Source organism: Crotalus tigris, unplaced genomic scaffold (genome assembly GCF_016545835.1).
Source record: "Crotalus tigris isolate CLP2741 ecotype Arizona unplaced genomic scaffold, ASM1654583v1 scf7180000018172.2679963, whole genome shotgun sequence".
Lineage (NCBI taxonomy): Eukaryota > Metazoa > Chordata > Lepidosauria > Squamata > Viperidae > Crotalus > Crotalus tigris.
This window is the reverse complement of record NW_024096864.1, coordinates 2241173-2268760: the sequence shown is the minus strand read 5'-3', so window position 1 is coordinate 2268760 and position 27588 is coordinate 2241173. Positions and strand designations below refer to the sequence as shown.

The window sequence follows — 27588 nt, the reverse complement described above, 5'->3', positions numbered from 1 at the left end:
ACTGAAAACAGATTTTTACTATTCACACGAGCCTTAACCATACATTATTTCAATATAATTTTCCAGTCCGATTCTGTTACAAAATAGAATTCTTCAGGTGCTTATTTCAAGACCTTGCACGCCAGAAGACATTAGAGACCATATGCACCAGGGACTATCACTATGTTATCTGTTCCCTTAGTCACTCTAACAAATAATGAATAAGCTACATCCTTCTGGAATCCAGAACAGATTTATCCAAAAGGTATTTTTTTAGAGTGATGCTTCAAAAATAGTGTCTTTGTATAAAAGAGAAGTGTAACTGCAGGGGTAGCAAGTCTTCATGAGAGTGATGAATAGTCGCCAAGAACAGGTGAAACCTAGGAACCTACTCTTAACCCACCTGTTTGCCTGTATCTGATGGTGCAAATAAATCCATCATGCATCAAGTGTATGGTTTTAATGACGCCCGTTGATTCTTCGTAAGTAAAGGAGACCTGTGTGGTGTCGTAAAGGATCTCGGAGAGCTTGGACTGTGGTGTGTATTGATAAAGAACTTGGCGGCCCGTTCCTGGGTAGAGAGTTTGCAAGAGCCGTCCATCTCTAGAAAAGTCCTGCATGAAGGAGGCACTGCTATCTGGCGGGGAGTAAAGATTTCGATAGTAGCCAACAGAGAGCATGGTTTGAAAACTGTGGCGGACCATGCTTGGCATGGTGACAGACAGTAGATAGTCCGACTGGTCATGTTCAAAGATGTAACGGCGCTGGCTATGCAGAAGAAGCATCACAGACTGAAAGAAAGGAAAAAATCCAGAACGTTAGGAAATAAGCCGTCTCCAAAGGCCCGGGTGGGATAAACAAGTCAGGATACCTACACTGCAAACCCAGTTTCAGCCAGGGGATTTGCCTCAAGAGGGCACACAAATGTATTTTTAGAGGATAGATAGGATAGAACTGAAGTAAGACCTTTCATCAACTATATCAAGAGATCTCAAGGTAGTCATATTCCCAGGACAACATGGGGGGACATCATAGTGGGGAAGATTACAGGATTATCAGTGGCTTTTTTTATAGGTTGGATGTGGTTGAGAGTATTCTTCTTCTAAGAACTTGCTTCAATTGGAAATAATTTGGCTATATATCCCAGTCCGGATCCTCCAAATGTGCTGGAACCATAGCTTTAAACATACCTGTCCCAAAGGGGCTTTTTCAAAAGGCAACTGGACTTTGTTTTCTCCTTGAAGACGTTTTGCTTCTCACCCAAGAAGCTTCTTCAGTCAGAACTGAAGAAGTTTCTTGTAAGTCCAGCTGCCTTTTGAAAAAGCCCCTTTGGGACAACGATTACCTGGATGACCGAAAATCTCCATAGACATTTCAACATACTTGTTTTGTAGGCTGATGGAAATCCTAACTGGCAAAAGGTCTCCATGATCCTAAAGCAGATTTAAGAGAAAGGAAGCTCTTTTATGACTCGTGGACTTCAACTCCCAGAATTCCTCAGCCAGCCATGCTGAGGGGAAAGGGAGAGGTTTCCAAGCTGAGCCATGCTGACTCAGGAATTCTGGGAGTTGAAGTCCACGAGTCATAAAAGAGCCAAGGTTGACTATCCTTGTCCTAAAGAACAGTCTTTTCTCATCACCTGATACCTTATACAAGATGTCGATACATAAACCTTCTCTACTCTCTGCCTTTCAATAATCATTTCATTAGTATTTCTAAAAGGAGAGAACAACCCCATTATTTGACTTAATCAACATTCAAAAATGATCTTATTCCATTCTCACTCTTCCCCAGTTATAACAGCTAATAACCTTTTCTAGGTAGGTGTAACTCCATATTTTTCCATCTGCCCATGTTCTGGAGATAATCTTCCCATTTGGATCATACTCCATTTTTTCAGTCCATGTTCCTCTCTGGATGTACGTTACTAATCCAGAATGGGAGTAAGTGATGTTGACTTCATTGTACTTGTTGATGGGTGACCAAAGAATTGGGCGGCCTGCCTGGTCATAAAGGATCCGAAGAGTGAACTTGCGATGGTCATCATAGATCTTCCCTGTTCTTGTTAAGTGGTCAAAATCAATGGACAACAAGTTTCTGTTGTGAGCCTAAAAAACATTAAAAGAATAGCATGGCACATATGACCGAAGCAGTTCTGCTATTAAAACCTTTGTAGTTTACAACAGCTCTTATTGCCTTACTGAAAGTATTCCAGCATTGTTCTGACACTACCGACCATACTCCAAGTTTGGGACATTTCTGACATGATTTGCAACACTTTCAGTCTACTTAGAATGTGGAACAGTCATTCCAAGCTCACAACAGGACTCTTTAACCTAGAAACATTGTAAATTTGAAGCTCTATTATGAAAAGTATACATTATAGTAGGGCTGCATTTGTAGATTTTATACATGTGATTTGTTTGCTTTTCACTGAAAACTATGTGTGCACTTAAGCCTCTGCGATACAATGACTGACAGTTTAGCAAGCCTGCTCCACAAACTGTGGACTTGCTTCACAAACTGGTCAAAAGAAATCATAGTTCCACATGATAGATGAGTTCAGGTCTTCTCTCAGACTCAATCCAATAATCTCAGTGAAAGAAATGAGTGGGATGGAATAAGCCAAATCATGTCTTTCTCACATCAAGCTTGACTCCTCCTAATGACTTCATGGAGATGTCCTGTTAGTTTTGTTGACAATTATATGGAAGTGATTTGCTATTTTTTTTCTTCTTTTGGAGGGCTTCTCAATCTATCTTAAAACTGTGAGGTTTCCAGATGCTTTCCAACCAGGTACTAATCAGAACTGACCTCTCTTAGCATTCTCAAGATCAGCCGAGGTTGCTGTTCATTTGCGGTGAGAGACTTGAAGGAAGCCCTGGAATATTCCGTTCTCCCATTTTTCCATCAAATTTGACAGATCTATAATGATTACCCTGTTTGTAGGCCATTTTTTTGAGATCATTAGTTTGAATGCACCCTGTTAATCAAGGCCTCCCCAAGGAGTAAGTTCTGCCAAATTGAAAACAGATTTCCTAAAGCGTTTCTTCACCCTGTACGTTTATTGATGTCTTCGTTTTAAACCCAAGTCTGTTAATTAAAGAGATTGAGGGGAAAAAAAAGTATTGACTCACCTGCCACAAGGATCTGTTAATACTCTTGTTGAATGAAAGCCATAAAGGCCAATCAGATACAATGACAGTGGATCATTTTGTGTAAATGCAGGACTGGAGAGACCAAAGTGGCTTTGGAAATGAACTCGTAAGACAGGCAAAATCCCATCTCGAAGGAGAGATGAGTTGTTTATTGGCTTGAAGTAAAGTCTGAACCACAGTCAAACGCCAGAATTTCCTTCTTGACTGTTTGGCAGTCTTCATGGAATGCAAAACACTCTAAAGACTCCTCCTTCCGTTATGAATTCAAGATGTACAGTGATTAATATTTATGGGTTATTTATATGTAAAGTTGTAGGTTTATACATATGTTGTATATAGCATGTTTAAATGTGTGTTATGTATGTGTACACTTTTGAGAGCAAGCAACAAAATTTCATTTTTAATGTGTGCCAATGTGCCCACAGTAAAAGATCACAATAAAGGGCTTTCTTTCTTTCTTTCTTTCTTTTCTTTCTTTCTTTCTTTCTCTCTCTCTCTTTCTTTTCCTTTCCTTTCCTTTCCTTTCCTTCTCTCTCTCTCTCTCTCTCTCTCTCTCTCTCTCTCTCTCTCTTTCATAGTTTTTTTCATTTCTCTGCCCAGATGTTCAGGGAGAGTTCCTATCTATTTCTCTTTAGCAAATGGGTAGGGGAACTGGGGAGTTATCTCTCCCCAATGGGATTTGCCTGCTTTACTCGTGCCAGTGGAAGAGGCCTACTACAGATCCCATCTGGTAAGGCAATGATGGCGAACCTTTTAGAGACTGAGTGCCCAAACTGCAACCTAAAACCCACTTATATATCGTCGGGTGCTGGGTGGGCGTGGCCCATTGGCTGGGTGTGACCCATTGGGTAGGTGTGGCCTATTGGGTGGGCGTGGCTGCGATGGTAACGGCAGACAGGGTGGGACTAAAAAGTTCAATCAATCAATTCCAACTTTGCAAGATCTTTTTTTTTCCCGTGAGAAGTTGAAATTGATTGATTGACTGAACTTTTTTTTTTGCACACGGCAGTGGAAGCCTAAAGCGGAAAGGTTGTATAAAACCCAGCTGAAGGCCTAGGACTGGGGCAACGGCGCACGTGCCCACAGAGCGGGCTCTGGATGCCACCTGTGGCACGCGTGACATAGGTTTGCCACCATGCTCTAAATTATAGCACAGGTTTTAATCTCATTTAATTTCTTTGGACGTCACACCTCCCCTTACGCCTGCTGCCTTTTTTTTTCTTGCTATTATTTTTCTCTTGATGTTGCAGTGTGCTGTTCCCATCCATGGTCACAGAAATAACTTTATTTCTTATTAAGTTAGGCATTTTGAAAAATTTCTAGATGGATACTCCCTCCTCCAGTTTGTAAAAAGTCAAGTGTTTACCAAGGCAACCATTTTGTGAGAGGGCTGATAATTCATTGCCAACATTTCTAAGTGTCTACTACCCCCCCCTCAAAATTTAGTTTTATAAGAATGTCACCTGCTGCTTTGAAATATGTGTGTGTGTCCCTTCAAGTCAGTTTTTGACTGTACCAGTCCTTGCTGTTTTTCAGCAAAAGTTTGAAAGTGGTTTGCCATTGCATCATTCTTGGGGCTGGGATACAGTGACTGGCCCCAAATAACCCAGCTAGCTTTGTGCCTCTGGCAGGATTATTTTTAGCCTAGTATCTTAACCAACGCACGAAACTGGCTCTTACTTTGAAACAGACACAAAGCCAAAATTGACAATGCCAACAGAACCACACTGGATGATTTGCAATATGAGACAGAAATATAGGTCTTTTCAGTGGGAAAACTTACCCGTAACCTTCTTTCAAAAGTGGAAATATTGCCTTTAGTTTGTTCCTTCCTTTGCCTCCATTCGATAAGGTTGGAGTTATGCTCTCCAGGTAAGGAGATATTACATTTTCCTAAGGTGGGGTTGACCACACCAGCCAGGATGTGTGTCTCAGCATTCAGGGTCAGCTCCATTCCACTGGCAAAGGTGACTCGGAGGGACCCATCTGGACTGACCCGATAAATATTCTGAATGTTGTCTGTCATCACACAAAACAGAGAAGAGGAGAAAGAGCTCAGCTATTCATCTTGATGAGTATATAGTTGTGTGTGCAAAGGATTTATTTATCTAGTCCAGGAGGGTGCTTGAGGTGACATTCCAGGGGGTGCGAAAACTTGGGTTTTCAAAATTATAGCATATGTGCATAATTCGTTGCTGTTATTTCGAACTTTTGTAAGGAGTGCGAGTATATATCAGAAGTGTTCTAGGGATGCAGGGTGTAGAAAAGGTTGGGAGCCATTGATCTAGTCTTAGAATGATATGTGCAGTAGTTCCACAACTGGAAACATTTGGGGGTTTGCAATGGTTCTGCGTTCAAATCCCAATATAGGTTTCTTAGCATTATTCTCCATATCAAAGAAAAGAACTTCCCAGAGTAACACTGAAGATATGGTACTAATAGCACTGAAAAGGGAAGAATTCCCAGCACTATTGAAAATATAGTTTGATTACCACTCAGTGTGTTTTGGAGAGAAGCCAAACTTTGAATAGATACAGATATATGGAAGTAGACATGTATATATAATAATTCTTCCATTTAATGGATTTCAATATAGCAAATTGAAGATAGAAGGTAACTTTCATTCTGACTCCACCCCAATTTAAATTAAGCTGAATTAAGGTTTTACTGCAATTACTGCATTAATTTACTGTGCAATTAATTATACAAGTGATATAATTTATACATTTGGATTTAACAGACATTTGGATTTAACAGATGTTTGGATGTAACAGACATCCTGACTGCACATATACAGATATGGGCATCTGTATGTGGGTCTCTGTTTTAATGTCTACAAAAAAGATTGTGGAAGAAATCTGCAGAATGGTGAGTATAGGATTGCAATCTGTTTCATTAAGGTGTGACATTGACACACATATAAAAGGAGCAGGGCTTGGACTGTGATCCCATGCCTGCTATATTGCAGATTTTGACTCCCCACACATAAGGATTCTACTTTACACATCCACACAAAACTTTATTGTAATGAGCATTGTATCTCTTAAAAATATAGAGGCAAAATTAATTTTTTGCAAACATCTGCATTTTTTTTTGCAAACAAACAATATCCGTTAAATAATTTTGCTTAGAGTGGGAAGTTGAAAAAGAAACTTATGATCTTAAAGAGGAAATAAATTGTCATCCCCAGTTGTAAAAAATAATCTGTACTCTAGAATTGCTGCTAAAGTGCAAACATATATTTTTTTAGTCCAGAATGGGGAACTGTAACCCTGCAGCAATTGCACCCTGAAGTGCAGGAGAAAAGAAATTCTCCATCCTTGCTTCAAATATTGCTTTTTTAAAATTCACAATCTGGCTCATTAAAAGCAGCACCCGAAGGCATGAAGCTTCCACAGGATTTAAAACTCTGACTCTTGTATGGAAAAAATCCATTTGAGAACTTTTGGAAAAACAAAACATAGTTATCAATGTTTGGTAAACAATTTTTTTTTTAAAAAAAATCTACACCATGTTGCTTGGCTATAATTAGGCATTTGCTAAGATTTTATTCCACAGATTTTTTTTATCCTGTGACAATTGAGTTTATTAGCATATGGAATTTGTTCTTAATTTTATTATGTGACTAAAATTGACTAGCATGACAGAGATGAGCTGAAGTGTGGAATAATTACTGCAAAACATTTTTCCCCCAAATAAAAGAGCTTCTAACTTTTATATTGTTTTTTTTTGTCTTTCTGTTTATTGTCTTTCTCTTTATATTCTAAGCCCCAGGGAAATATTTATATTTGAAATGCATTGGGTTGTAATAAAATAATACTTTCTGTAGCATCTGGAAATCTTTCTCTCTCTCTTTGAGGGTGAAACACCCCCCCAAATCTCTGGCTTTTATGTGCAGCTGAAATAAAAGCTATGTTACTGTTTTCTTAAATAACTAAATGCAACTATTATAACACCATAATAGCTGAAGAGTATCTTCTGGTGATATCGTAAACAAATATGGATCACAATCTGTCAGTTTTGCAACTTTCCTCCTCTTTTTCCAGCCCCTTTTGTTTTGGATGTTCTTGCATGTTTCCATCAAGGCTACCTTCTTACTATCGTATCTCTAGCACAAATTATTGTAACTTGCTGTATATGGGTTTGTGCTTGAAGACCACCCAGAAATTTCAGGTAGTCCAGAAATGCATCTGGAGGTATGCTTAGTGGTTAGTCAAGATACTGCTAATGATAATGTGCTACTGCAAGGGCTGTATTTCTTATAAGTAGGTTTGTAAGTGCGGTTCAAGATGTTGGACACGAGCTACAAAAAGGCCAGGATCTGCTATCTTAGGAGCTGACTTTCTACAATAGTTTCTCACTGTCCTACTCGAAGGACTAGATAGTACCAGCTAGTTAAGAGTCAGAAAGGATGCAGCACCAGTGATGGGCATTCTCTGAAGCAGCTCATACTTTAGAATAATTGCTCCCTAAGGCAAGGATGCTGAAACATGGCTGATGCAGAAAGCCTTTGGGGATTAATTATAAGCAGTGTTGCTATATTCAAGACATTTAGCTTATTACTTTTAGCCTTCATTTAAGCTGAGATTTAATTACATTACTGTTCTAATTAATTATTATAGTGACTTGCATCGGGTTCTACGTGTAAATTATGTAGCCACCTAGAGTCCTATGGCAGTCGACAAAGCCCATAAATAAATAATAAATAAGCAAGTGAATAAAATAAGCAAGGCAGGCAGGCCTGGAAATCCGCTAGTTTATCATTAAAGGGCACTTCACCAAAGTTTATGGGATCCTTGCTGATTGGATCTTGGCAGCCGTGTGGGGTCTGACAACAGTAAAGCTATATTTCATAAGAGAAAACGCAAAGCAGTCAGCAAATGCCAAGGGGGTCCCAACTGGTGTGGTGGTTCAAATGCTAAGCCAAGAATGGTTTAAACATAGTTTATTGAATTACCCCGTATTAGTCGGCTCCAACCAAGTTAAAATATAGTCTCTGGGTTTGGTATTAGGTTAGTTTGTGGCATTCAATGATATTACATTACAGCTACCCTATGACCTACTTCTGTATTCTATTGCTGTTCATAAATTTATTATTCATTCTCTTGTTCGGTTTATCTGGGACAAAGAATAGGCTGGTGGTCCATAACGTTCTATGTCTTTTGTTTTAAAAATGATGTCATCACAGTTAGTTTCCAAGGAGGCCAGTTTTAGTGATACACAACTTGGTTCTCTCACTGGAGAGAATAAGTTGACTGGATTATGCTCATTGTGTAAAGGAAAAAAACCCCAGCTTCTGATCTCAAGGCTTCTTATAGTTGTCATCTTATTATTCAGAACTTGCTCGATCAGATCTTTTGAGTAACCTGTAGGAGCCAATATAATGAGCTACCTCGCTTTGGTGTAGGTCTTCGAAAAACATATTCAGAAGAACGTTAAAACTATGAGATCAAACACGGAAACAACAACAACAACCAGGATGCATTTTGCCTACCTTGTTTTAAAGTATAAATAGTTGAGGTAGCTGAAAAGTTAGTTGCTGTAATCACATTTTCCCTATTTGAAGCATCAATTTCTATTCTCATCAGTTTTTCAATATCACTATGGAAACTGCTGACTTCCCCAGTGGGGAAAGTTGCATTGGTTAAATGACCATCGGAATCATACCTAGGAAAATAAAAAGAACACGGGTAAATGAAATATGGAAGGAAGGAAGGAAGGAAGAAAGGGAAAATAGAAAGAAGGGACGGAAGAGGAATGGATGGGAGGGAGGGAGGGAGGGAGGAAGGAAGGAAGGAAGGAAGGAAGGAAGGAAGGAAGGAAGGGAGAAAATAGAAAGAAGGAAGGTAAGAGGAATGGATGAAAGAGAGGGGGAAGAATTAAGTAAGCAAGAATAGAAAGAAGGAAGAGAAGACAAATGGAAGGAAGGAAAAATAGAAAGAAAGAAAGAAAGAGAGAGAGAGAGAGAGAGAGAGAGAGAGAGAGAGGGATTGAGGAAGGAAGGAAAAATAGAAGGAAGGGAAGAAGAATAGAAGGAGGGAGGTCTACCCATATCAAGAACATTTTATTATGTTCATCAACAGAGGAATAGAGATAGAGACCGACAGACAAGATTCTGGTATGAATCAGCATTTGTTCTCTTTTTGAGAGCCATCCAGTGATAATTTTGCTCAAAAGCAACCCATTCTTTCCCTAGCTATCAGAAGAGTCTGGATTGGCTAGCCCAGAGTGAACTCATAGCATTTCCACTTACTTACCTGCTGTTTTCAGCTGCCTGCTGCCTGCAATAATAAAGCCTTTTGCTTTCCAAAAGACATTACAAGCTGCTTCGGGATCCTGTTTTGGCTGAAGAGCTGGCTCAAAACGTGCCCCATATGTAGAACGGCTACTCTTGACAGTGATTAAGAAGTCACTCTGCATTCCCAGGAAAAGAGTTGCCCTGTGGAGGCTTTTCACAGCTGGTGGAGCCAACTGCAAAACCAACACTTTTGGAAAACAAAGCTTTTATTTCCTCCCTAGCATCCCAGCTTAATTTTATATTTCTTTGTAGCCAGAGAAAGATTTTTCCAAAGGAAGCTTTCAGTGTTTTTTTTTCCTTAGATGCTTATAAGTCTAGGTGGGCACATAGGCCCACCTACGTAATCATGACAATGTTAAAAGCCACAGCAATACAGGTAGTCTTCAACTTACAACAGTTCATCTTTGCTTTCGGAAAATGTGCACGACACTGTTTGGCTCAAGAGATTTTTCATCCCTGGCACCTCTCTTCATAAATAAGATTATGGGGTTCCAGGGGCTGCATTCGACTGAAAGTACTGTACTTTAAGATTTTGTTTTTTTTAAAGAGTCCTTTCTCATTGTGGGCTAATTCATTTTAGATTTAACACACCCTTGTTTCAACTTTCAAGATTTTATTGGCACTTCTTATGCCTTGTTTTATAAGCCAACTTGCTTAGCCCATTGGGGAGGAGGCAACCATGTACATAAAGGTAATTCAAAAATAATGATGGTGAATTTACAACTACCAAATAACAGCACAGTAAGCCTTGGTTTTCCAGCCTGAGTTTGATGTAACACAGAGATGCCACAAGAGGCCGCTCTGTATTAAGAAAAAGGGAATTTAAAAGCAAAAGGATTCTTCTCCCTGAAATGTTTAACGTTTGCTATCTTGAATGGCTCAGAGTTCAAAATGCTGTGAGAAACATATTGAAGGTTTTAGACAATGCCCAGGAGCAGAAGTGTCCAGATTTATGAATTGTAGCCTTGTGGACCCACCAGAGCTACATGTCTAGGGTGTGCTACTAGCATGGTTTATGTCTTCTAGCTAAGGCTTCACAGCACCGATGAGAAGTGATGACAGCTCTTCTGTGCCTCCTGATGGGAAATCCAGCTGTCCATTTCCAGCTGTTCAGATTTCCCCCCCTCCCCTCATATCCTGTTGGTTTAAAGCCAGGCTGCCAAAGCAGCTTTTTTCACTGGGGATTCAAGTATTTGCTGGTCTGCCAGGAGCTGATCAGAAGAGCTGATACCTTGATAACCAGGCCAGAAGGTAGATCAGGCAATTCCGTGCAATTCCCTTCCCACTCTGTGCTCATTTATCCGTGAAGAGATGAGTCCCTTTGAGTCAGAGGCTGTCTAAGCCATGCCGCTGAGTATGTGTCAACGCTGCAAACAAAACTGGCTAAACCCATTTCTACTTTGTTTTCGATTGCCGCAGAACTGGGAGGGGGGATGTATGTACACTTTTAAGCTTAGACAAAACAATAAATTGTCCTGTGGGAACCAAGGTCATTGCTGCTTGTGTTTTGGCGGGCTGAAGCTTCTATTAGAAAGACCGCCAAAGTAGATTATTGGGGAATGTGATTCAAGGCGTTCAAACCGGTCAGTCCTAGAAGAGATCAACCCTGACTGCTCTTTAGAAAGCCAGATCCTGAAGTTGAAACTCAAGTACTTTGGCCCCCGAATGAGAAGGAAGGACTCAGTGGAGAAGAGCCCGATGCTGGGAAAGATGGAGGGCAAGAGAAGAACGGGATGACAGAGAATGAGGTGGCTGGATGGAGTCACTGAAGCAGTAGGCGTGAGCTTAAATGGACTCCAGAAGATGGTAGAGGACAGGAATGCCTGGAGGAACATTGTCCATGGGGTCGCAATGGGTTGGACATGACTTCGCAACTAACAACAACAACAACAACTGGGGTTGGAAGTTCAACTTTGTAACATTGTAACCTTTGGGAGGGAACTTCAGTCTTGGTTTCACTTTTGATCCTGTAGATACTATGTAGCCATTAAATATGTTCTTTAGTGCAGGGGTTCTCAACCTTGGCAACTTTAAGACTTGTGGACTTCAACTCCCAGCTTTGCTGCCTGAGGAATTCTGGGAGTTGAAGTCCACAAGTCTTAAAGTTGCCAAGGCTGAGGACCCCTGATTTAGGGAAACCTCTTGCTTGGAGTTCTGATTTTTCTGGTCTCATCTATCGGAACCATGACACTATGCAACACTGTTTGGCTCAAAGAACTGTTTCATCCTTGGCTTATGTGGAAATGCACTATAAGAATAATTAGGGATAGGGTTTGTTTTGGGAAAAGATTTGGAATTTTTGAAGGACATTGTGATAGACGCCGTAGGCAACTGCAGGGCTTAAGGCACCCATTTCACCTCTTAAAAACCATCTCCATCCCAATGTATCAGAAAGGACAAACATTTGGTCCCATTTCATCTGGGAAGGTTCCACGGAACCACGTGGAATCTCTAGGACACCTTTTGTACCATTGTTTTCAAGGATGTTTGTAGGTCCATGTGACACCCTTGAGCATAGAACCAGCTAGTTGCAGCAGATTAGAATCTTGTTGGAAATTATGTCCACTGACTCATGAAAGGATCAAGACAAGCCATCAAGAGAGAGAAAAAGCAGCCTGGGATTCAGGGTCTCAGGATGACACCCAAAATGAGTACCCATACAACTTATCAAAAAATAACTGACTGTTCAACAACTAACACGAGATATGAAAAGGATAACACTATCATACATCAAAAACATCTCAAAAACAACCAAGATTATTGCAACCACACGGCATCACTGTAGCACACAAACTGACTAAAGCCCTCCAAAACACGTTGAATAAATCATAAGACCAGTAGACCAAGAAAAAAACAACAACCAGAAATCATTTACAACACATAGTATGAAGACTATTACAGCCACTAGGTAGGACAGATAGGCAGGGAAATTAAGGAAAACTCCTTAATTTCATAACGCACGGACAGACTTAACCATAGTTTCATCTGGACCATGTTACACCCAAAAAAGCTAGGGAATACCTGGAAGCTTGGCATTCAATTTTCTGAGGAATTTTTACTAAGAGAGATGAAATGACGGAGGGGACTGAAGTTGTGAGAACTTTAGGGGAAAGTGACCATGTCAAAGGTCTCCTGCTTGGGCGGCGGGGGGGCTGGAGTAGAAGTCCTCCACGGTCCCTTCCAACTCTGTTATTCAGACAAAACAGCCATCGACAGGCACACAGAGATAAACAACATTTACACGTTATAAAAAGAGAGAAATAAAAAGCTAAGAAGAAAACAACAAAAACCAGAACACCTGCTTGCTACCAGCCAACACACACACAAACAGGAATTAACCCAGAGTTAATATCAGACAACAATCAAGCAGTAAACAATAGCTTAATCAAGGACAAGCTATCGTAAATAAATTGGGAGCAAATCCCACTCTCATTAGCACTGATGATGTTACCTAGTTGGGTCATGGAATGTCTGCAAGAAAACCACCAAGCTCAGAGAGCGACAAGGACTCCACAGTTCAGCCCTGAGCTACAGATATTCTCTTCTATTGGTATCTAAATTAAAGTTCAGCCTCAGCAACAGATTTCACTGAATAGGTTTGGTCTAATCATTTCCAATGTTCTGTTAGCTCTTTAAAAAAAAAAAAGAGCAATCATTCCTGGTCATCTTGCACCTTGAGGACAAGATTTTAAAATAAATAAAATGTAAAACACAAACTATAAATTAATCTGCCCTTTTGTAACCAAACTGATCCCTCCCATTGATTTTGCTATTTTGGCTTGATCCTACCTATCCATGAGAAGAATATGATGGGTGTAAGCCAGGGGTAGGCAACTTTGGCTCTTTTATGACTCATGGACTTCAACTCAGCTTGGAAACCTCTCCCTTTCCCCTCAGCATGGCTGGCTCAGGAATTCTGGGAGTTGAAGTCCACCAGTCATAAAAGAGCCAAGGTTGCCTATCCCTATCCTAGGACAAAGATTAAGAGCAGGGGTAGGCAACATTGGCTCTTTTATGACTCGTGGACTTCAACTCCCAGAATTCCTGAGCCAGCATGGCTGAGCTTGGAAACCTCTCCCTTTCCCCTCAGCATGGCTGGCTCAGGAATCCTGGAAGCTGAAGTCCACGAGTCATAAAAGAGCCAAGGTTGCCTACCCTTGGTGTAAGCAGTCAGCAAAATTGGCTTCGACAGACTATTTGATAAAAAGTCTATTTAGTCTATTTAGACTCGTATATTATTTGTGTTTGCTGTGCACTGCCCAGGATTACATTGTATAAAATGGGTATCTATATAAATCTTATAAATAAATAAATGCATACATAAATAAATAACAGTTGCATTTCCTGAGACAAATATAAAGCTGATGGGGGGGGGCATATAGATCTTATAAATAAATGAACAAGTAACTATTGTATTGTATATCTGACATAAAACTGAGGTTTTTGATTAGGTGTGCAGGCGCACCTAATCTCAATCAAATCAACTTTTTGGAATGGATGAATTCCTCCGCAAGGTTGAATGTGACTAATAAACCCAGTCAAGGTGTTTTAAGATTTCTGAATTAATACATTAATAGCAATAACACTTAGACATATACTGCTTCGTAGTGCTTTACAGCCCTCTCTAAGTGCTTTAAAGAGTCAGCATATTGTCTCCAACAATCTAGGTCTCCAGAAGCATGGAAGGCTGAGTCAACCTTGAGTTGGACAGAATCGAACTCCTCGCAGTCGGCAGAGTCAGCCTGCAATACCACATCCTAACCACTACACCACCACGTTTCTTTAAACCCCAATTTTTGTTGGATGAAAAGTGAAACAGTTTATAGGGAAAGAAACAAAATGGCTCTAATACGTGATATCACGTACTTTGCAAACTGGGAAGTACTATGGACAAGATGGATTTTTGATAGTGGAATGAGGGGAAAATAATTTTCTAGGCTAAGCAGTTGTTTTTCAATGGTTGGGTAAAAATGTTTAAGAGTTTACTTACTCATAAACTGTTGTCCATCCATACTCATTGCTTTTGGTGGCAAGAAGTCCAGTGGTGCCAGGATAGGTCATTAGGGCTAAATTGTAGCCCTGAGCATAGACTCTTTTGAGAATGCCATTGCTACTGATGGTCAACCAGTATACCTGCCCTCCAGGCATCACCATCCAGAGAGGTAAGCCACTGGCGTCCCTTCGTATATGTACTGAGTGACCATTGTTGCTGGTAATGGTGCCAAGTTCACCTTCCCCGTTATACGTGAAGTTATACAGAAAGTCTCTCGTAATCAGATTGAGGGTGTGCAAGTGAGTTCCATTGTTCGTGAACTGATACAGTTCTTGATCAGCTGGAGAGGCTATCTCATAAATATTGGCATCATTGAGATGAGGCTTATTTTGCCTAACAGCACGGATGCGGATGTTCCCAAGGTCAGCGATGTACAAAGTGCCATCAGGAGACACAGCAAGGGAAGATGGAGCTTTGAGCTTGGCGTCTTTAGCGTATCCACCATCACCTGGAGAATAGGAAGAAAACAATGTCGACCGTGCAAATCTGCAATGGCTAGCTAGTCAAAATAAAGAAAGACTAGGGATGAGATGAGAGCAGTATTCCAGTAGTTGAGAGGCTGCCACCAAGAAGAGGAGGTCAAACTAGTCACCAAAGCACCAGAGGGCAGGACAAGAAACAATGGTTGGAAACTAATCAAGGAGAGAAGCAACCTCATAGTTCCCTACATCCAGTTAGATCCCACAGGCTGGGCCTCCTTCAGGCCCCGTCGGCCAAGCAGTGACATTTGGCGGGGCCGCGGAGGAGGGCCTTCTCTGTGATGGCGCCCACGCTTTGGAATAAGCTCCCCCCGGAGATTAGGACCGCTCCCAACCTGTTGGTCTTCCGTAAGCTACTTAAGACCTGGCTTTTCCGGCAGGCCTGGGGTTTATAAAACCTTACCCCTGGATGATTGTTTTTGTATTGTTGTTTTGTTATGTTTTATGTGTTTTTTATTGTTAGCCGCCCAGAGTCCTTCGGGAGTGGGGCGGCTTATAAGTTTTAAAAATAAAATAAATAAAATAAAATAAACCTGGAATTAAGGAGAAACTTCCTAACAGTGAGAGCAATTAAACCAGTGGAACAGTTTGCCTCCAGAAGTCGTGGGTGCTTCATCATTGGAGGCTTTTAAGAAGAGACTGGATAGGCATTTGTCTCAAATTGTATCTTGCTGGAGCAGGGGGTTGGACTAGAAGACCTCCAAGGTCCCTTTCAGCTCTATTCTGATTAAATGCAAATTATCCCAAAGGTGCTTTCTAAAAGGCACCTGGACCTTCTTGGTTTTTTTTCCCCCCCTTAAAAATGTTTCGCTTTTCATCCAAGAAGCTTCTTCAGTTCTGAACTGAAGAAGCTTCTTGGATGAGAAGCGAAAGATTTTCAAGGGGGAAAAAAAAAATCAAGGACGTCCAGTGGCCTTTTTGAAAGCACCTTTGGGACAATGATGACCTGGAAGATGGAGACTCTCCATGGACCTTAATGCAGATGACCTTATGACAGGCTGAAAAAGTGAGGTGACCTTCAACTGTCAATACTGTTATGATTGACAAAAGCATCAGAATAGAATAGAGCTGGAAGGGACCTTGGAGGTCTTCTAGTCCAGCCCCCTGCTCAGGCAGGAGAACCTACTGTATACTGTCTCAGACAAGTGAATGTCTAGTCTGTTCTTAAATACTCTAATATTTTCTTCCAAAAATTTATAGCCACCAGGGAACAATTCTCAGAATATATAATTGAATAGTAGTGATCTCCTGTTTGATACTTTATTGCAGTGTTTCTCAGCCTTGGCAACCTTAAGATATGTGGACTTCAACCCCCAAAATTCCCCAACAAGCCAGGTTAAAGTTGCCAAGGTTAAGAAATACTACTTTATGGAGTCAATGTTGGAAAAAAAAAAACATTGTCACCATTGAATAGAACCTTCAAATCAAGTTGTCTCTAGCCCACTTGAGCAGCTCCAAAGAAGAGGGTTGTCCATCACTATGTTCCAGTTTTTAAATATTTTTAGTATTGGGAAATATTTTCCTAAGTTCATTTAGCTCTTGGTTGCGTTCCCACATAATGGCGAGCCAGGGATTTTTCAAACGATCCTTAAAACATGCCACAATAGTTTGATCTCCATGGAACAATAACCCAGAAATGGGTAATATAGGATTCATGGTAAGCTCCAGACAAAATGATTGTACTGTGATTTATTATTATATCCAACTTTGGTTGATGAGAGCTGCATGCATAACCCTGCTGTTCTGGAAACTTGTACATTCCAAACTGACAAAAACGCAGTGACAATCACAGCAGAAATCATTACGTTGGCAGCATTACACTCTCATCCAGAAATGCGATGACATGTTGAATCAAAATCCTTTTATGCTGCAAGTGACAAGAACCAAGATGGGCTAAAATGTATTTCATTTGAGATCTCTGGTTTAGACTAATATGAATAGGAAGTTTAGATATGTATCATAGTTGATGTTTGTTTATCTATCACACTTCTTAACCATCACCTCTCTCTCAAGAGAGGCGCTCTGGGTGATGTACAATTTAATAAAATTAAGCATTTAAAGCAGAATAATTTAAGATTATTATTTTTTTTTTAAAAATATAAAACATTGTAAAATTGCAAAAAATATATATATGGAGAATTCCAATTGGTATCAATGGGTTAATTCTTCCCAACCACTCTCAATTTGTCAGGTGCAAGCAAACAGAACACTCCAAGAATGGACTAAATGTTCATTATTATTATTATTTATTAAATTTATTTGCCATCCATCTGGCCTTAAGAGGGCTCTATTTCTATATAGGTTTCTTTGTTGTTGATCTTACCAGACTGTCTGTCTTCCTTTGGGAAACAGCAAATACAGATCTAAGGATTTGATCTTAAATATTTCCTCTCCTGAATGGACTCAAATGTTTTTGAGGAATGTTTTTGAACTTCCCCTGTGTGGGCTCACTCTCCCTCAGCTAGTGGTTCCACCACAGAATTGTTAATCACATTAACAGACTGGGTCTCCCTCATCACCTGAATTATAAAATCACCGAATCATAGACTCATAGGGCTAGAAGGGACGTTTGGAGGACTACTAGTCCAAGGCTGGAGTCCTTATACCACCTATTGATAATGGAACACAGTTGCTCTATCTCTTCTCCTACAGAGCAGGACCATTGCATTGACACAGAAGAATCAGTATGCTAGCAATCCTCAAGCTGACTAATTATTTCATTTCTAAAAAAATAGCCAAATTTTGCAATTAAGATAATGTCATTCATCCCATCACACTACCTTGTTTTTAAAGCATGTGAACTCTGCCCTTCTACCGGGCAAAGCACCACCCAGAGGAGTTGAAGTCCACATTAATATTGGTAATACAACTGTCCTTTCTAACCCTAGAAACACAGGAGCAACATTTGGATTCAGAGAGTAAATAGAGAGACTTGGAGGGGTGAAAGCTCACATTCTCCAAACAGCAAAATTGAATATATGGTCATGATTTTGTGAGAACTTAATTGTTTTGTTTTCAAGCATCCCAGTTTCAAAATGGGATGTTTGCTCCTGGACAGAGGGCTTCCATCATTCCAAAGTGAGGCTCACGCTGGCACAAAAAACAAATTTAACATTCAGGGAGGAGATTAGAATACATTTGGAGAACTCCAATGCCCATCTTTCAAGCAAAGGGATTCCATTGTCAGGCTTCGAAAATCAAGAAAGACACAGTGAAACTCTTCTAAGCAGTTTCCTTTATTCAGTCTTGGTCGGTCACTGGGATGAGAGGTTAAATTTTCTGAGCTTTTGGACTTGTGCTGGAGCCCATCCGCAGGGAACTTCTCTCTATTGGAATGTGACAGAAGAAGAAGAAGAAGAAGAAGAAGAAGAAGAAGAAGAAGAAGAAGAAGAAGAAGAAGAAGAAGAAGAAGAAGAAGAAGAAGAAGAAGAAGAAGAAGAAGAAGAAGAAGAAGAAGAAGAAGAAGAAGAAGAAGAAGAAGAAAGAAGAAGAAGAAGAAGAAGAAGAAGAAGAAGAAGAAGAAGAAGAAGAAGAAGAAGAAGAGGAGGAGGAGGAGGAAGAGGAGGAGGAGGAGGAGGAGGAGGAGGAGGAAGAGGAAGAGGAGTAGGAAGAGGAGGAAGAGAAGCAGAAGAAGAAGAAGGAGAAGGAGGAGGAGGAGAAGAAGAAGAAGCAGAAGAAGAAGCAGAAGAAGAAGAAGAAGAAGAAGAAGGAGAAGAAGAAAAAGAAGAAGAAGAAGAAGAAGAAGAAGAAGAAGAAGAAGAAGAAGAAGAAGAAGAAGAAGAAGAAGAAGAAGAAGAAGAAGAAGAAGAAGAAGAAGAAGAAGAAAAATTCCCTGAGGATGGGCTCCAGCACAAGTCCAAAAGCTCAGAAGATTTAACTTCTCATCCCAGTGACTGACCAAGACTGAATAAAGAAAACTGCTTAAAAGAGTTTCATTGTTTCTTTTGTGGTTACTGGAATGTGACAGTAGAAAAAGAAGAAGAGAGAAGGTCCCTGAGGATGGGCTCCAGCACAAGTCCAAAAGCTCAGAAGACTAAACCTCTGGTTCCAGTGACTGACTTGGATTGGATCCTGCAACATTACTCTGGGGCACGCATATTTGCCTTCATTTGTGAGTTTCCTTTACTGTTCCTCACTCACAGACAGAAATTTTACCAAACTAAAGTAGACTACTTGCACCATAAAACATAAACTCTGGGAACTGTTAGGGAGGAATCCTTTTCACCTTCTTTCTCCCTGAACGATATGGTCTTTTGCTCCTCCAGAATGCACCCCTTCCCTCCTGGGAATCTGGACAACATTCCATCACACCCCTATGGGTGCAACCTACTTATGCAATAAACCATCATTTAAATCATCACTTAAATCGGGGGCAGGGGAATTCAATCACCACTTGCCTGAGAAGCAATCACAGTTGGGATCAATCTTACAATCACAATCTGTCGGTGCTCCAGCAATGACAGAGATCTCTCCATTGGTTGTGACCTGCTGGATGCGGTTGATCTTCCTTTCATCTGTCTCGGCAATGTACAACACACCGCTGTGAGAGACGCCAACAGCACGGGCTGATTCAAGGGTGGAATGGATGGCCACTTTGCTGACCAGCACGTGGTCAACACCCGGAACTTGGCAGTGAATTGGGCGGCCCGCAATGATGCGAACCCGCCTGTTCTGAGAAATTTGCAGGACGATGTTGTTGTCCAGCACATATAATGAGTTGTCAAGAGGGTTGACAGCAAGATCTGATGGCCATTCTAAGCGAACCTGCAGTGTGAAGAGGAATAAAAGATATTCAAATGCTTCTTACACTTTTTTTTTGAAACAAAAGAATTATGTTGCCTTCTAGTTCATTCATTTATTCTTTAAGCAGCTATGGATAGACGTTTTTAAGTAGACAATTAAGTTGTTTAGCAATTGCAATAGACTACAGCAAACAGGGTCCTAATGGTTACATATTTACGTATTGTTGCAGACTTCGGACTGATTCATGGCATGAGGTGTTTCAGGAAAGAGTTTTTGTAATTTGTCTGGGGGGGGGGAACCCTTTTCTCTCATCCAGAAGTGCTCCCTAAGATTGAGTGGTCCTGGAGTTCAAGAGAGTACCGGAAATAATGTAATGTTTCCATAAGAAAAAAACAATTTCTTCAACCCATCTATTTTCCAAGATGATATGTATGTACTTACCAGGACTGTGGAATGCCTTGGATTTAATTTCAAAGCTTGGAGAGGAGCAATTATGATCCTGAACTGTAATTCTTAGTATCAGATTTTTTTGTTTTGTTTTGTTCCTGGGAAAGGTGTAGCTGCTTTAAAGAGTTGCAAACACAGGCTACATTCAGATTGCCGAGCTCTCCAAAGCATTTTTAGGGAGAATCTAAGTCAAAATGTTGCCCGCTGTTAAGTTCGTATATCTTATAAAAAAGGAGACTAAGAAAGTTAGGTTTAAAACTGCTTAGGGAGCCCTTCAGTGCCATTCCAAAATTCAGTGCTGCAATTAATTTACCACATTAACTCTAGTGTATTGTTGTCCAGTTCAGATTTTGGTTCATATTTCCTGTCTATTATGTAGCTGTTGAAGAAGAGTATGCAAATAAATGTGAGTGCTAAACTGTAATTCCATTTATATTCTAAGTAAGTTTTGGGATGAAAGTTGTTTTCATACGAAAGGGCATTTTCAATATCTTTTTTTCCTATTATATACCTCAAAATACAGAAGACCAGTTGACAGTTTTCATTGGATAGCCAAGCATGCCATAGTCAGTCCCACAGCATTCTCCATTAAAATGGGGACATTATTATCTCGTGAACAACTCATGTAAGCAAAACCCAAATCCTAGCTGACAGGATCAGTCACATACGCCTCCTGTCAAATTGTCACAGGCCGTGTTGACTAGCCTTAAAAGGTGGATAAACAAGCATCAGGAAGCTAACCTCTTATTATTTTTGCATGGTGGAAGGGATCCGAAATAGAACATTTGAGAGTTCTGATAATATCCCCTTTTTAAAATCAGTCCTTCAGTTATAGAATGACAGATTTGAATCCATCATTAAGGGCATCTGCTTATCAGAAAGAAAGAGTGGACAATGCAATTGATCTAGAAGGATGGTTGATGTTCTCTCTCTCTCTCTCTCTCTCTCTCTCTCTCTCTCTCTCTCCCTCTCTCCCTCTCTCTTTCTCAAAGTCAGTGTAGGTGGTTCACTAGAGGAGGGATTGGCAACAGGTGACTCTGTAGCCTAATGTGACCAATTTTTGGTGACCATTACAGGTTCCTCTGTATTATTCCTGTGCATCCTCACAGTGCTAATGTCTATGTCAGTGATGGTTAGGGTTAGGATTTGAAACATGTTTGCAGATGTTTCATTACCTGACTAGGTAACATCATCAGTTGAAGTGAGAGTGGGGTTTGCTCCGAGGAGCTTGTCTTGCCAGAGTTGGTAGTTTTGTCTTCGTAATTCCATGATTGGGTATTGTTTTCTGCTTGACTGTTTGTTTGGTTTTAATCCCTCTTTAAGGATTAGCCAATTTTCCTTCCTTCCTTCCTTCCTTCCTTCCTTCCTTCCTTCCTTCCTTCCTTCCTTCCTTCCTTCCTTCCTTCTTCCTCCCTCCCTCTCCCTCCCTCCCTCTTTCTTTCTTTCTTTCTTTCTTTCTTTCTTTCTTTCTTTCTTTCTTTCTTTCTTTCTTTCTTTCTTTCTTTCTTTCTTTCTTTTTCTTTCCCACCATTATTATTTTTACAAATAACTCAAGGCGACAGACAAATCCAATACAGCTTCCTCCTCCAATTTTCCCCACAAAAACAACCTTGTGAGGTGAGTTGAGCTGAGAGAGAATGACTAGCCCAAAGCCACCCAGCTGGTTTTCATGGCTAAGGCGGGACTTGAACTCATGGTCTCTGGTGGCTTTGAGGCCCTTAATCTCTTAGTTACACAGGCATGCTAGTTTAAAAGTGCCATCAAGTTCTTATCCAAAAGGTAGCTTAAGGAATACTTGCTGGTAATCACAGCTTGAAAGCAGCGTAATTATTATAGGCACAAAAACAGAACTCTTCAAATGCTGCAGGTGGGAAGAAGCAGAGCTGGTAGGATCCTAGTCACATTCCTTCTAAATATGAAATAAACAACCTTCATCTTCCTACCCAGTATTAACCATGAAGCATACATTTTGCTTAAATGCACATTGCAAGATTTTTTTGCCACCCACAAAATCCCAGGGGCAGTAGGGATATTTTCTTTCATTTTTCATTTCATGCAGTCTGCTTATGAGCAGGCGTGGTTCAGATTGCTGGATGCAACCTAGCAAACCTTATGATCCCATGGATGAAGTGGGGGAGTTGCCCTCGAAATTCCTTTCTGAAAATTTACAGGTTCCTCAGAGAAGATTTGGCTGTGAAAGTTGGACCATAAGGAAGGCGTAGCGCCAAAGAATTGAGGCCTTTGAACTATGGTGCTGGAGAAGACTCCTGCGAGTCCCCTGGATTGCAAGGCGATCAAACTGGCCAGTCCTAGAGGAGATCAACCCCGACTGCTCTTTAGAAGGCTAGATCCTGAAGTTGAAACTCAAGTGTTTTGGCCACCTAATGAGAAGGAAGGACTCACTGGAGAAGAGCCTGATGCTGGGAAAGATTGAGGGCAATAGAAGAAAGGAACGACACAGAATGAGGTGGCTGGATGGAGTCACTGAACAGTAGGTGTGAGCTTAAATGGACTCCAGAAGATGGTAGAGGACAGGAAAGTTTGGAGGAACATTGTCCATGGGGTCGCGATGGGTTGGACACAACTTCGCAACTAACAACAACAACAGAGCAGACTACACTGCAAGAATAGAGGAACTGGCAAACAGGACCAAAATATTTTATTCCCCTTCAACTCCAGTGGTGTCTTATCCTCTCTTTCAACCAAAAGAGTCCTTTTATTTGCAGAAATGTCATTCTAGAGAAAAAAAAACAACAATGTTTTTCAAAGTTCAGATGCATTTCGTAACATGGCTAAGTAAAGCCCTTGGCAGATTTTTGCGGAAGGGAAAGTGTTGTTTGTAAAACTCAGTTGCTGGCTCATAACTTGATGCAAATTTAGACATTTATCTGCACACTTTATGCTCCTTAAATAGGTCAACAACGGGCTTGAGTTATTATAATGTAATTTGTGGCTCCAGCAACATTCAGCACTTATTAACTGTGTGTTATTTGGTGTAATGTGTTTGACAAGTGATTCAGATGTAGAAAGGGGATGGGGGAGAGAGAGTTTGCTGCCAACTCCAAGGAACAACCCAGACCACAGCCTGTTGTGAAGAGTGACAGGAGAGGTTGATTGAATTGCAAATCAGCCCTGATGAAACTTTTCTTTCTGAACATCAGCAGCGTCAGATATTTTCAAATCACACAGCCGCACAAGAGTAATGCCATATGAATTTGATTGCACACATTCCGGAGCTGTTGGTCATAAGAATCTGGAAGCTTTGGCAAGTGTAAAGATCTGTTGGGGGCAAAAGTCTTCCTCATTTATTTATTTTTTGCTCGCTTCAGCAAGAACTGGAAATGTATTCAGTAATTCAGTAACAACTACAATTCAACGCAATAGAAACTCAGGCTTCTTGTGTTTTCCCTAGTTTACAAAATTATCAAGTTTAAACTAGCATCCTGCCCTAATAGAAGGGCATATTTGTAGCTCGGGGTGAAATGCGAAGTCTATGGTGCTCTCTGAGCCTATTCGATTGCTTGCAGACATTTCATTACCTAACAAGGTAACATCACCAGTGTGAGTGACTGTAGGTTCCTCCTCAATAGAATCAACTATGACATATAGCATAAGGACTGTGACAGCCATGAGGTAGGACATCCATGCAAAAGACTAGCAGAGCCCATCCATGAATGCCAATGAACAGTCAGAAGATATGGCGAAAACTCAATCTCACAACACATGAATAGACTCAACCAGATTTTCAATTGGGACACTGTGAGCATCCTAGACCAAAAAAGCTAGAGAATTCATGGAACCTTGGCATTCAGTCAAATCACACATCAGCAGACACATATAAATAAATCACATTTGCACACCATTCAAAAGGGATAATTAAAAGGCCAAGAAGAAAACAAAAAGACCCCAGAATACATTATCTCCAGCACCCAGATAAGCAGGGATTCATACCAGACAAACAACCAATCAAACAGGTAAGAATACCCTAATCAAGGAACTACCAAGGAGATAACCACAACCGCAGCAACACTGGCAGGGCAAGTTATTTTATATAAATTGGGAGCGGCTCACCCTGATGATGTTACCTAGTCAAGTAATGAAATGTCTGCAAGCAAACAGCCAAGCTCAGCGAGTGTTCTGCCTTTATACGATTCTCCTTCTCTGCATTTTTACTATTTTCCAATTCTTCACACAAATCCCAAGAGATGCTGTAAAGTGGGAATATTTTCTTTGCCCCTGGTGATAATTATGATTTTTACGATCGCAGTGATGATTTGGGGGCAGCCAAGGAGGAGTGACGGAGAGAAGGACGAAATAAAAATCAAAACAAAATACACCAGCACCATCTGCCACCTTGCAACAACTCGAAGGAAGACCAGTGAAGAAAATGCTAAAGGAAACTTAAATCCATCCTGACAATGTGGTAGAAATGCAGAAGTCAGAAAAAACAAAAAACTGAAAACCTGGAGCACAGATTTTAATATATTTGTGCTACGTATCTCCATTTAGAGTTTTGTGTTTAGAGTTCTAAACACAAAAAAGCCTTTTTGTTAAAGACAAGGTTCCAAGGACAGATTCCCATTATGGTGTGGGAACAAGGTTTTAAACTGTTTCGTCAGATTATTTGAATTTCAAGGACTGCAGATATCTAAAAATGCCCAACAGGATTTAAAAGAGCTGAGTGACTGATGATGGTTTTGGAAGCTCAAGTCCTTGACAGTATAGCCAGTGGTCAGAGATGATGGGATTTAGTGCTCATAATGTGAAGGTCACCAGATCTTCATCCCTGACTCGATATTATGCAAAATTTCTGTTAGAAAAAGAGTAGCTTTGAGTACAACTGAGAGGGGGGGAATCCACTATAATTACAATAAAAAAAAGTGAATCATAGGTTGTATCTTCAAAGATGACTTTTCTTTCAGCTAAAAAGAAGAACCAATAAAGGAGAATATTTGAAATGAGGGGTGCTTGGTCCTCTCTGAGCTTGGTTCTTTTCTTGCAAACGTTTCAGTACACAAACTAGGTAACATCATCAGTGCTAGACAAAGGAGTGGAGTTTGCAGAGTGGAGGGAGAGAGAAGGAGAAGAACTGCGGGGGTCCTTGGTGCTCTCTGAACTTAGTCTGTTTTCTTGCAGATATTTCATTACCAAAGTAGGTAACGTCATCACTCCTAGTAAGGAGTGAGGTTTGCTCTCAGTTTATTTTTTAATTGTTTAGTTGGTTGTTGGTCTGATGTTAATATACACCAATTGAGGAATGTCAAGGTATTGATTTAACAGCTAACCAGCTTATGTAATGTAAGATTTAAGATGTAATGATGGGAATGACTCAGCAGGGTCTGTGTCTCTTTAAGAGCTTTTGTATAATAGGGAAGTTTCCACAGATGTGTTCTCTCTCTTCCTTTTCCTCTCCAACTGCTGTGTGTTGGAGACTGCTGTATTAACACGTGTATGTATATTGTTCCTGGTGTATGATATTGTAGATGGTGTAGTATAAACCACCACTTAATATAGACCACTGTTTACTGTGTTTACTCCTGGGTTATCTCGTGGACTAAGACTGCGCACGCTCTGACAAGAAACTGTCAAACAAGCCAACAGTAAACAGTCCAACCAAAGGACCTCTAAGACCACTTCCACAATCCACTAGAATGTAAACTGAGAGCAAAGCTTACTCCTTACTAGCACTGATGATGTTACCTAGTTTGGGTAATGAAACATCTGCAAGAAAAGAACCAACCTCAGAGACCACCAAGGACTCCTTAAAAGAAGGAATTAGGTGGGAAGAATTATTGTAGAGTTGAAGTCCAAGATAGACAGAGGGCACCAGACTGGAAAGTTTTCTGGAGTGAAGAAGCAGATCATTAAGAAGGCCTCAGGGTAGATGTACCTCGTCTTTTTTCTGGGATGCAACTTTCACTTTCTCCCCCATTTCAATGGGCTTAAACTTTGCCACCCAGATAATTTGTTCTCTCTGGTATATACACCAAAAGGAGTATTTTATGCAGACAGAGGCATGTTCTGTAACAACTCAGAACTTTTATCATCAAGCTGTATTACGCAGCAGACTCAAACCATACTTACTATTCAGAATAAGAATACAAAGCTCACACATGGGATTCCTACAGAAAAACTATACCTTCTTTAAGTCGCTATTACACATTCCTGTCTCTCAGGTGGATTTACTGGCTATGGAGTGGCTCCCAAGCTCAGGGAATAGTTTAATTCTCCCATAATCTTATTAAAGTTAATGAGGATGAAAACTTATCTGGCTTTCAGATTTATCCCAATCAAGCCTTTACTGTCCTGTTTAGAGTCTTGGGAGATTTCAGCTGAAGTCACTGTACAATACATAAAATATGTTATATGCTAAGTACATTGGAAAATATGGTCATCTTCACTTGGGAGACATCAGAAATGATCTTCAAGTAAGCTCTGTGAGCCAATTAATGCCTAATTTTGTCATGCAAAATGCAACTGGTTTCCAGATTGAACAGTAACGATGTACGGAAATGATTTGCGTCTACCTGAGAGATGTCCATGCTGGCATCACAGCGCAGAGGCTGGGTTGATGTGAGGCCATTTGAGCCTATTAACGTTGTGATCTGCCCACTTCCATCGATCTTGCGAATTGTGGTGCCGTCTACAAAATAAATGAAGCCATGCTTATCGACGGTGATACCTGTTGGAAAAAAGGAAAGAAAATTCAGCAGCAGGACTAGGAGGGAATAGGACTATAAATGCAAGATGGACGAAGGAGACCATCCAGCAAGGAATAACATTAAAGGAGGACATGGCTGAAAGATCTGACCTCTCTTATACTACTTGGAGGACCCTGAATAGGTTGAGAGTTGGAGTGCCTAAATGTAAAACCAATATGCTCAAGCAGAGGCTCTTAGCGGATAACAATACGCTGTGTGAATGTGGAGAGATGCACAGCCCAACCCATCTGCTGGTATGTCGGCTACTACCATTGTCATTGTGTTGATAATGAATTATTTTTGGCCAATGACAAAGCCAAGAAGGTGACTTCAGTCTGGCAGTTTAAAGTGATTGTCAGAATCCAATTATATTTCATCTTTAATTATCAAATATAGGAACTCCCAATTCTGCCTTCTCTGGATTCTGCCATAAGAGGGAGAGAAGGGGGAGAACAAAGGGGCTTTATGGCCCTCACTTCCTTCAGTATACTTCAAGGAGCTGAATGCTGAATGTGTGTTTATTGTAACCTCAAAGCGTTAGCACCAAATAACCTTACCATAACAAAGAAGGGTATTTGCCTTTCATGTAGTTATCTGAAGTCTCCATCCAGACGGAAGAAAGAAAAAAGGGGGTGGAATTGTGATACCTGAAACTATCACTGGAAGGGGGGTTGATTGGGTGGGACTACTGGGGAACCCCTTAAAACCTTGAATGGAGGGCTTGGACCCC

At 40.6% G+C, this 27588-nt stretch overlaps 1 protein-coding gene across 5 annotated transcripts in view; it reads right to left on the bottom strand.

Annotated features, from left to right (window-relative positions):
• The window catches only part of TENM1 (teneurin transmembrane protein 1), a 324284-nt gene that overhangs the window by 9354 nt on the left and 287342 nt on the right, over positions 1-27588 (bottom strand). For all 5 annotated transcript variants that reach the window (XM_039348752.1, XM_039348748.1, XM_039348751.1 and 2 more), the window contains exons 22-28: positions 26685-26839; positions 19365-19731; positions 14426-14936; positions 8632-8804; positions 4921-5156; positions 1791-2087; positions 383-770 (exon numbers count right to left, since the gene is read on the bottom strand). In XM_039348752.1, the coding sequence (XP_039204686.1) occupies positions 383-770; positions 1791-2087; positions 4921-5156; positions 8632-8804; positions 14426-14936; positions 19365-19731; positions 26685-26839 (2127 nt within the window). The remainder of the gene's footprint in view (positions 1-382; positions 771-1790; positions 2088-4920; positions 5157-8631; positions 8805-14425; positions 14937-19364; positions 19732-26684; positions 26840-27588) is intronic.